The sequence below is a fragment of the Clupea harengus genome, chromosome 7, assembly GCF_900700415.2.
Source record: "Clupea harengus chromosome 7, Ch_v2.0.2, whole genome shotgun sequence".
Lineage (NCBI taxonomy): Eukaryota > Metazoa > Chordata > Actinopteri > Clupeiformes > Clupeidae > Clupea > Clupea harengus.
This window is the reverse complement of record NC_045158.1, coordinates 28,043,125-28,053,124: the sequence shown is the minus strand read 5'-3', so window position 1 is coordinate 28,053,124 and position 10,000 is coordinate 28,043,125. Positions and strand designations below refer to the sequence as shown.

Sequence of the window (10,000 nt, the reverse complement as noted above, 5' to 3'; positions counted from 1 at the left end):
GTGGTGTGTGGTGTGTGGTGTGTGTCACTGTGTCTGTGGTGTGTGCTTGTGTCTGTGGTGTGGTGTGTGCTTGTGTCTGTAGTGTGGTGTGTGGTGTGCTTGTGTCTGTAGTGTGGTCTGTGGTGTGGTGTGCGGTGTGTGGTGTGCTTGTGTCTGTAGTGTGGTGTGTCTGTAGTGTGGTGTGTGTAGTGTGGTGTGTGGTGTGTGGTGTGTGTCACTGTGTCTGTGGTGTGTGCTTGTGTCTGTGGTGTGGTGTGTGCTTGTGTCTGTAGTGTGGTGTGTGGTGTGCTTGTGTCTGTAGTGTGGTGTGTGGTGTGCTTGTGTCTGTAGTGTGGTGTGTGGTGTGGTGTGCGGTGTGTGGTGTGCTTGTGTCTGTATTGTGTTGTGTCTGTAGTGTGTTGTGTGTGGTGTGAGTGCATGTATGGTGTATATTGTATACTGCATGTGTATTTGAATGAGCACATGTGAGTAGGAACACATAAGGTGTGTGTGTGTGTGTGCGTGCGTGCGTGTGTGTGTGTCTGTGTGTGTGTGTGTGTGTGTTTGTGTGTGCGTGTGCGTCAGCGTGTGTATGTGGCTGTGCGTATGTGTGTGTGTGTGTGTGTGTGTGTGTGTGTGTGTGTGCATATGTGTGTGTGTGTGTGTGTGTGCGCGTGTGTGTATGTGTCTGTGTGTGTGTGTGCGTGAGTGTGTGTGTGTGTGCGTGTGTGTGTGTGTCTGTCCTACCTTAATGCAGGGAGGCATGGTGATGTTGAGATTGCAGAGCACCTGCTGACTGTCCTCATATTTGGTCGACTTCCGCAAGAAAGACAAAAACCCAGAAGGCTCTTTACTGCTGTCTCTGACCTGAGGGGGACAAGAGAGGGACAGACAGAGGGGGAGGGACAGATGTCATGAGTGACGTAACAGAGAAGAAGGTAGAGACAACAGGGTGGGACATTTGACTGAGACAACCAAGAGTGTTCCTACTATTGGGACAGAGGAGAGAATGATCCAGACAGAACATGTTGGAGAAGAATAAAGTATAAGAGAGAGAAACAGGTGGACATGGACCTAAAGGATCAGGACATTTTAACTGAGGCAGTTCACTTATTGGCTCTACACTTCAGGATAAACAGGAGAGACATGACAGCAACCAGGGTTGGTAAGATGTGGAGCAGAGGGATGGAAAGATTGATATAGGATCAGACTAACTTCACAGTGACAGCTAGCACAAGCGCTTAACACAGGTAAAGCTAGCAGAAGCACTAAACACAGTGACAGCTAGCACAAGCGCTAAACACAGTGACAGCTAGCACAAGCGCTTAACACAGGTAAAGCTAGCAGAAGCGCTTAACACAGGTAAAGCTAGCAAAAGCACTAAACACAGTGACAGCTTGCACAAGCGCTTAACACAGGTAAAGCTAGCAGAAGCACTTAACACAGTGACAGCTAGCACAAGCGCTTAACACAGGTAAAGCTAGCAGAAGCACTAAACACAGTGACAGCTAGCAGTAGCGCTTAACACAGGTAAAGCTAGCATAAGCGCTTAACACAGGTAAAGCTAGTAGAAGCACTAAACACAGGTAAAGCTAGCACAAGCGCTTAACACAGGTAAAGCTAGTAGAAGCACTAAACACAGTGACAGCTAGCACAAGCGCTTAACACAGTGACAGCTAGCACAAGCGCTAAACACAGTGACAGCTAGCACAAGCGCTTAACACAGGTAAAGCTAGCAGAAGCGCTTAACACAGGTAAAGCTAGCAAAAGCACTAAACACAGTGACAGCTTGCACAAGCGCTTAACACAGGTAAAGCTAGCAGAAGCACTTAACACAGTGACAGCTAGCACAAGCGCTTAACACAGGTAAAGCTAGCAGAAGCACTAAACACAGTGACAGCTAGCAGTAGCGCTTAACACAGGTAAAGCTAGCAGAAGCGCTTAACACAGGTAAAGCTAGCAGAAGCACTAAACACAGTGACAGCTAGCACGAGCGCTTAACACAGGTAAAGCTAGCAGAAGCACTAAACACAGTGACAGCTAGCAGAAGCACTAAACACAGCGACAGCTAGCACAAGCGCTAAACACAGTGACAGCTAGCAGTAGCGCTAAACACAGTGACAGCTAGCACAAGTGCTTAACACAACTAAAGACAGAGGAGGGAGTGATAGATGGGGTAGGGCCGGGATGCAGGGAGAGGGAGGGATGAAAGGAGGGAGAGACAGACAGACAGACAGACAGACAGACAGACAGACAGACAGGCAGCACCTTGACTGAGACGGGCAGGCGGTTGTCTCTGAAGGCCTGGAAGCTGAAGCAGCGCGGCTGCTGCGTGGCCTTCCTGACGGGCAGCAGGTTCCCCGAGCACTCCAGATGCAGCGGCATGCCCTCCATCACCTGCAGGGGGCGACAGCATTTCATACTGTCAGCATAGAAAATGGGATTCAGATGAGGCTGGTGTACGTCATCCCTCCTGTCATCATCCTCATTCCTCCATCAACCTCTTTATCAGGTGTCCTCTCTATCTTCTTCCTCCTTTTCTGTCATTTCTCTCTTTTAATCAGTCTGTAGTCCCCCCAACCCTCTCACTTTCTCTCTGTTTCTTCTTCTCCCACTTGCTCTCCCTCTCCTCATGTCTTCCTCCCTCTCTCTCCCTCTCCCTGGGTGCAGTACCTCTCCCTCTCCCTAGGGTGCAGTACCTCTATGTCTCCCTTTAGTGGTGCAGTACCTCTATGTCTCTTCTCCTCCCTCTCCTCATGTCTTCCTCCCTCTCCCTCCCTCTCCCTGGGTGCAGTACCTCTCCCTCTCCCTAGGGGGCAGTACCTCTATGTCTCCCTCTAGTGGTGCAGTACCTCTATGTCTCTCCCTCTCCTCATGTCTTCCTCCCTCTCCCTCCCTCTCCCTGGGTGCAGTACCTCTCCCTCTCCCTAGGGGGCAGTACCTCTATGTCTCCCTCTAGTGGTGCAGTACCTCTATGTCTCTTCTTCTCCCTCTCCTCATGTCTTCCTCCCTCTCTCTCCCTGGGTGCAGTACCTCTCCCTCTCCCTAGGGGGCAGTACCTCTATGTCTCGGCTGCGGGCCACCTCCGTGAAGTTCTCGTGCTGCTCCAGAGTCTTGTCCATCTTGTCGTCCGTCATGCAGTAGCAGCGCAGGCGGCCCTCGCGCACCTCGTTCATCTTGGCGAACACCACGAACTTGGCCATGTAGGGCACGGCCACCAGCTCACGGTACAGCAGGTTGGCAAAGGACACCGCCTCCGCCGTGCGAGGGCAGTCCGCCAGCCAGAACCTGCCCCGGCGAGGAAGAGGAGAGAGAGAAGAGGGGAGGGAGGAGTAGAGAAGAGGGGAGAGAGGAGTAGAGAAAAGATAAGAGAGGGGATATCATGTTCAATATCATGTTTGAACACTATTTACAATTTCTCAACTGAATACAGCACCAAAAACATATGGTGTAAGTAGCCCTACTTCATTTAACTTCAATGAGGCAACAGTTATAGATCCAACTATGTTAGTAACGTCTGTGAATGTCTAATACAACGCTAACTTCACTGTGGTCATCAATCCATCTGACAACACACCTGACAACAAACAAGTGGGACATTAAGCAAGTGGCAGTGTTTGAGACAGACTTTGCACAATTACGAGGCCAGAAGAAGTCGAACTAAGTTTCGATTAAAAGTCCAGTCTTATTTCCGCAATTTCAAGCGCAATGCACGCTTGAAATAAGAAAACAATATGCAACGTCGTAAATAAATGTGGTAAATTGATGATTTTGCGATGCATGCGAAAAACTGGAGGGACTGACCTATCTATTTTCGGATTTGTCTTTGTTAGATTTTAGATCTAACAATGGTCAGGATTTGATTATTATATTATATTATTATAATTGATTATTCCTCTCCACATGCAGTAGATCAGCTCCATAAGCTTGTTATCGAGTCACTGGCCACAGCACACAGCATAAATACTGCTGCTGCGCTGCACGTTTCATTATTCCTTTAGAAATAAACACAGACGGAGAGGAGAGAGACTGGAATGTGGAAGAAAAAGAGAGCTTTAGTGGAAAAGGAGGAGAGAGATGAAGAGCAATGGGAAGATGAAGACAGAGTGAAGAAGAGAAGAGGGATGTGCTCATAGGTGGAGTGAGAGAAGAAGAGGCGGATGAGAGAAGAAGAGGAGAGGGATGTGCTCATAGGTGGAGTGAGAGAAGAAGAGGAGAGAGATGTGCTCATAGGTGGATGAGTGAAGAAGAGGAGAGGGATGTGCTCATAGGTGGAGTGAGAGAAGAAGAGGAGAGAGATGTGCTCATAGGTGCAGTGAGAGAAGAAGAGGAGAGAGATGTGCTCATAGGTGCAGTGAGAGAAGAAGAGGAGAGAGATGTGCTCATAGGTGGATGAGAGAAGAAGAGGAGAGAGATGTGCTCATAGGTGGATGAGAGAAGAAGAGGAGAGGGATGTGCTCATAGGTGGATGAGAGAAGAAGAGGAGAGGGATGTGCTCATAGGTGGATGAGAGAAGAAGAGGAGAGGGATGTGCTCATAGGTGGAGTGAGAGAAGAAGAGGTGGATGAGAGGAGAAGAGGTGGATGAGAGGAGAAGAGGTGGATGAGAGGAGAAAAGGCGGATGAGAGGAGAAGAGGTGGATGAGAGAAGAAGAGGTGGATGAGAGGAGAAGAGGTGGATGAGAGGAGAAGAGGTGGATGAGAGAAGAAGAGGTGGATGAGAGGAGAAGAGGTGGATGAGAGAAGAAGAGGCGGATGAGAGAAGAAGAGGTGGGTGAGAGGAGAAGAGGAGCATACCGTGCTGAAACATTGGTAGTGAAGTTGGCACATTCCTTGGAGTAGTTGAGTTTGGTGGTTCCTGTGATGTCCTCCCACTGGGCGGGGGCCGTGCCACCTGGGGGGGGGGGGGGGGGGGGGGGGGGACCAGAAGAACAGGACCACCAGTATTTGCGTAAACAACATTGATGAGTGTCCATACGCAGGCAGTTTCAGTATGTGGGTATGCAGTGATCAGTGTGTGTTTGTGGGTATGCAGTGTGTGTTTGTGGTCAGTGTGTGTTTGTGGGTATGCAGTGATCAGTGTGTGTTTGTGGTCAGTGTGTGTTTGTGGGTATGCAGTGATCAGTGTGTGTTTGTGGGAATGCAGTGACCAGTGTGTGTTTGTGGGAATGCAGTGATCAGTGTGTGTTTGTGGGAATGCAGTGATCAGTGTGTGTTTGTGGGTATGCAGTGATCAGTGTGTGTTTGTGGGAATGCAGTGATCAGTGTGTGTTTGTGGTCAGTGTGTGTTTGTGGTCAGTGTGTGTTTGTGATCAGTGTGTGTTTGTGGGTATGCAGTGACCAGTGTGTGTTTGTGGGAATGCAGTGATCAGTGTGTGTTTGTGGGTATGCAGTGATCAGTGTGTGTCTGTGGGTATGCAGTGACCAGTGTGTGTTTGTGGGTATGCAGTGATCAGTGTGTGTTTGTGGGAATGCAGTGATCAGTGTGTGTTTATGGTCAGTGTGTGTTTGTGACCAGTGTGTGTTTGTGGTCAGTGTGTGTTTGTGGGAATGCAGTGATCAGTGTGTGTTTGTGGGTATGCAGTGGTATGTCCAGACTGTTTGGATTAGAGTAGAATGCTTGGAATGGGAAAATTGTTCAGATATAAGAATCAGGCCTATAGGGGAAAATGTGTGTGTGTGTGTGTGTGTGTGTGTGTGTGTGTGTGTGTGTGTGTGTGTGTGTGTGTGTGTGTGTGTGTGTGTGTGTGTGTGTGTGTGTGTGTGTGTGTGTGTGTGTGTGTGAAAATGATACTGCAGATCAGAGTTAGACACAGATACTGAGGTATCACCCTGCTCAGTTAGAGTGAGTGGCTGACATGTAATGTGCAATGAGTGTGAGCATGTACTGTATGTGTGTATACAGGATATGTGTGTGAGTGTGTGTACTACGTGTGTCTACAGGATATGTGTGTGAGTGTGTGTATTATGTGTGTCTACTGATGCTGCTGAAGAGCAGACACAAACGGATGATGTTTCTTTCCCTGTGTGTGAAAAGGCGTGTCAACATGTGTGTGTGTGTGTGTGTGTGTGTGTGTGTGTGAGTGTATGTGTGTGTGTGTGTGTGTGTGTGTGTGTGTGTGTGTGTGTGTGTGAGCTGGATGCGTGTGTGTGTGTGTGTGTGTGTGTGTGTGTGTGTGTGTGTGTGTGTGTGTGTGTGTGAGCTGGATGCGTGTGTGTGTGTGTGTGTGTGTGTGTGTGTGTGTAGCAGGATGCGTGTGTGAAGGCATATGACACTGCACAGGCTAGCGAGGTGTGATCTTTTAGTGTGGTGGAGCCTGTGCATACCGATGACACTGCAGAGCAGGCGCAGGCTGGTAGTGTCTCCTTCCCCGGTGTCGCGGGGGCACGTCTTCCAGGACGGAGGCAGGGGGATGCGCAGGCCGATGGGCCGGTGGAACTTACGCCGCCGCGGCTCCACCGTCACCACCGGGCTGAACGTGGCCTGGTTCCCCAGGAGCTTCGCCACCAGCTCCTCTGGGATCGGCTGAGCCTGGAGGTTTTGGGGTAGGGTGAAGAGGATGGATGGAGTTGGGTAGGGTGAAGAGGATGGATGGAGTTGGGTAGGGTGAAGAGGATGGATGGATGGATGGATGGATGGATGGATGTAAAAGGGGAAAAGCAAAGAAGAGGAGATGGATGTGTGGAGGGATGGAGAGAAGTGGAAGAGAGAAAAAGGGATAGAGAATTAAAGGGAGGATGAAACAGATCAAAGGAAGTAGAAGAGAAGGTGACGTGGTTGTGTAGTGCAGATGAGAATGGAGTGGAGAGAGGGAGAGAGAATAGGGGAACGTGATGTGGATGGGGAGGGGTTGTGTGTGATCATGATGGATGGATGGATGGTGCAGAAAAGTGATGGACGAGTAGAGAAGATGTTGAGGTATGGGGGGGGGGGCATAAATTGACATGGGGGGGGGGGAAAGGGGAAGGAGTGATGGAGGAAGAGGAGATAAGAGGAGGAGGAGAGGGTGTGATGAAACAGTGGGTTCATAAAGCAGATTGGAGCGAGGGAAGGGAGGGAGTGAAAGATGGATGAAGGCAGGATGAAGAAAGTGAGGAGGAAGAGAAATGGTGGCATAAGAGAGGATGGAGAGATGAGTTCATAGTGATGGATGGAGAAAGAGAAAGAGACGGGTGATAGAGGTGTGGATGAAGATGATGATGATATAGGGAGGAGACGAAGGAACAGAGACAAGACAGTTAGAGCGGATATGGAGCAGGGGAGTGGAGAGAGAGAAAGGGTAGAAGAGAGGGAAAGGGTGAACAGAGAGAAAGGAGGAGAGAGAGAAAGGGTGGAGAGAGAGAAAGGAGGAGAGAGAGAAAGGGTGGAAGAGATGGAAAGGGTGGAGAGAGAGAAAGGGAGGAAGAGAGAGAAAGGGAGGAAGAGAGGGAAAGGGTGAAGAGAGAGAAAGGGAGGAAGAGAAGGAAAGGGTGGAAGAGAAGGAAAGGGTGGAAGATAGAGAAAGGGTGAAGAGAGAGAAAGGGAGGAAGAGAGAAAAAGGATGAGCAAAGATGAAGGGAACAGAGAGGAGTGATGTGGAGATGTAATGTGAGGGGGTGAGGGGGTGGGGGGGGGGGGTGGCGGAGATGGAGGTGTAGTGGAGACATCATAAAGGTGTAGATTGGGAACCCAGTGAGGGAGAGAGGGGATGGTGAAGTATAGAGGGATGATGGAGGGACACAGGGGAAGTATAGAGGGATGATTGAGGGACACAGGAGAAGTACAGAGGGATGATGGAGGGACACAGGGGAAGTACAGAGGGATGATTGAGGGACACAGGTGAAGTACAGAGGGATGATGGAGGGACACAGGTGAAGTACAGAGGGATGATTGAGGGACACAGGGGAAGTATAGAGGTGGGAGCGTGATGGAGGGACACAGGGGAAGTATAGAGGTGGGAGCGTGATGGAGGTGGTGTGGCACGTGATGGTAGAACATGAAAGGAGAAAAGGAAGGGAAGGAGAGGGTGAGCACGTAAAAGGGACAACCAATGAGATTGAAAGGAATGTAGGGACAACCAATGAGATTGAAAGGAATGCAGAGACAACCAATGAGATTGAAAGGAATGTAGGGACAACCAATGAGATTGAAAGGAATGCAGAGACAACCAATGAGATTGAAAGCAACAAAGAAATGAGTCATCACAATGGACAAACACAGATGTGTATACAAATGAGAGAAGGGGACAGGTAGGGCGTAAGAGGATAAAATGGGTGGATGGTGAAACCCAGACACAGAAAATGAACCAAGAATGAAGGAGAATAGAAAAGAAAGAGATGCAGAGTTCATATTCTCTCATAAGATGTTCTTAGAAGACCACGAGTGCAGCAGACATGGTGGTTATCAATAAAAGTGTTTTATTGTGAGAAGTTACAGAGAGCAGAGAGACTGTGAACGTGCCGTGATAGTCAGTCAGACTGGGAGCTAAGCATTAAATATGACAGTATTGTATGTAACCTTTAATTAGTCTAATCTGAATATTAAGTTAATAAATCATTCTGTCATAGCGTAAGGAATATTTCTGAGTACAGTCATCTCAACTATAAGGATGAACAGTAGATCATGAAGAAGAAAAAAACAAACGTTAAGGCATATTGTAAAATGTTGGATAGAGGACAGAAGATCTTGCCATTTACATCTGAGCTTTGCATTGGTCAGTTCTAAGCCTCTTCCATTACTCTGTATATCAGTATCCATTACTCTGTATATCAGTATACCCCAGTAGTCATTATCCTTCATATATTACAGGAAGTCAGGATCCCCGTGCAGAGTGGAGGGGTCTTGCATCACCCTGAAAGCTGTTTTTAATCATGACTGAATGCCTGTATATTTCCCCTGTTTATTACATGGCTAGGTACCCAAAGAAATCCACACTTTCACAAAGAACATCCATTTGAAACAGTTTACGCTAGGCTACTGGCTTCAGCATATTACATTAGGTCTTCATCAACCAACGATGTAACCAACGCTGGTTGGCGATAGTAGCAACAGATTATGCAGTTCAGCGACAATTTTATATATATATAAAAAAAAAAAGAACAGACCTCCAATCACCTTAAACTAATCATTGAGAAACAAATATTCATCAGAGTTGCGTGAAAAGTTACCGGACCACTGATGTGACCAGGTTTGAGTATATAAACTCAAATGCTGTGCATTCAGCCATTTTAAAAAGATAGATAGATGGATACTTTATTAATCCCGAGGGATTAAAAGGAAGGGTTTTGTTTGGCAGTGTGAGTGTGAATCAGCAGAATCATCAGTAGAGTAGAGAGGTCCTGACACCAAGCACAATCGGGGGTCATGTGACGATATAATGCACTTTACACTCGAACGAGTACGTTCACTCGCTCTCAGCGTAGCTTTACTGTCTTAGGGGCCTGTTGCGTGGGGGGATCCAGCACATCTCCATCCTGAGACGAACCTACAGGGTCACGGGAGGGTCACGGGAGGGTCACGGGGAAGGGGTCACTGGAACATAAATAAATACAGTCCTCTAACTGAGATAAGCTACACAGGCCCACGTCTCCGAGTCTTTAAACCAGTTGCATTCGGATCACTCCTGGCTACTCCAGAACATGCCAATCATGGGTCATTGGGATCGGATCACTCCTGGTTACTCCAGAACATGCCAATCATGGGTCATTCGGATCGGATCACTCCTGGCTACTCCAGAACATGCCAATCATGGGTCATTCGGATCGGATCACTCCTGGCTACTCCAGAACATGCCGATCAAGCGTTTACTCCATGCAGCCCAGCGGTGCTCAGTCTTGCTTCTGGAGATCTAACCTTTCTGCGGAGCTGCGAGACACCTGCCATCACACCTTTTGGACCAGAGGTGGCGGAGCAGCAGAATCAGAGTTAAGCACCACTATGAAATGACACCTGAACATGTCAGTACCCCCCCCCTCAGACACACGTTTAAATATAAGGCAAGCACATTCAACTGAAAGCCATTTTAAGTTAGGTCCAGGCTCTT

The 10,000-nt window shown here is 48.4% G+C and overlaps 1 protein-coding gene and 1 long non-coding RNA gene across 2 annotated transcripts in view; both read right to left on the bottom strand.

The window, feature by feature from the left end:
- LOC105894373 (ankyrin-1-like) overlaps positions 1-10,000 on the bottom strand; it is a 139,378-nt gene that overhangs the window by 29,770 nt on the left and 99,608 nt on the right. The window contains 5 exon segments of the mRNA XM_031571020.2: positions 727-846; positions 2,248-2,376; positions 3,039-3,267; positions 4,776-4,872; positions 6,306-6,510. Coding sequence (XP_031426880.1) covers positions 727-846; positions 2,248-2,376; positions 3,039-3,267; positions 4,776-4,872; positions 6,306-6,510 — 780 coding nt within the window.
- The window catches only part of LOC122133042, a 2,115-nt gene continuing 470 nt past the window's right edge, over positions 8,356-10,000 (bottom strand). The window contains exons 1-2 of the long non-coding RNA XR_006152507.1: positions 9,891-10,000; positions 8,356-9,833 (exon numbers count right to left, since the gene is read on the bottom strand). The exon at positions 9,891-10,000 is cut by the window's right edge and continues 470 nt beyond it. This is a non-coding gene — a long non-coding RNA (uncharacterized LOC122133042). The remainder of the gene's footprint in view (positions 9,834-9,890) is intronic.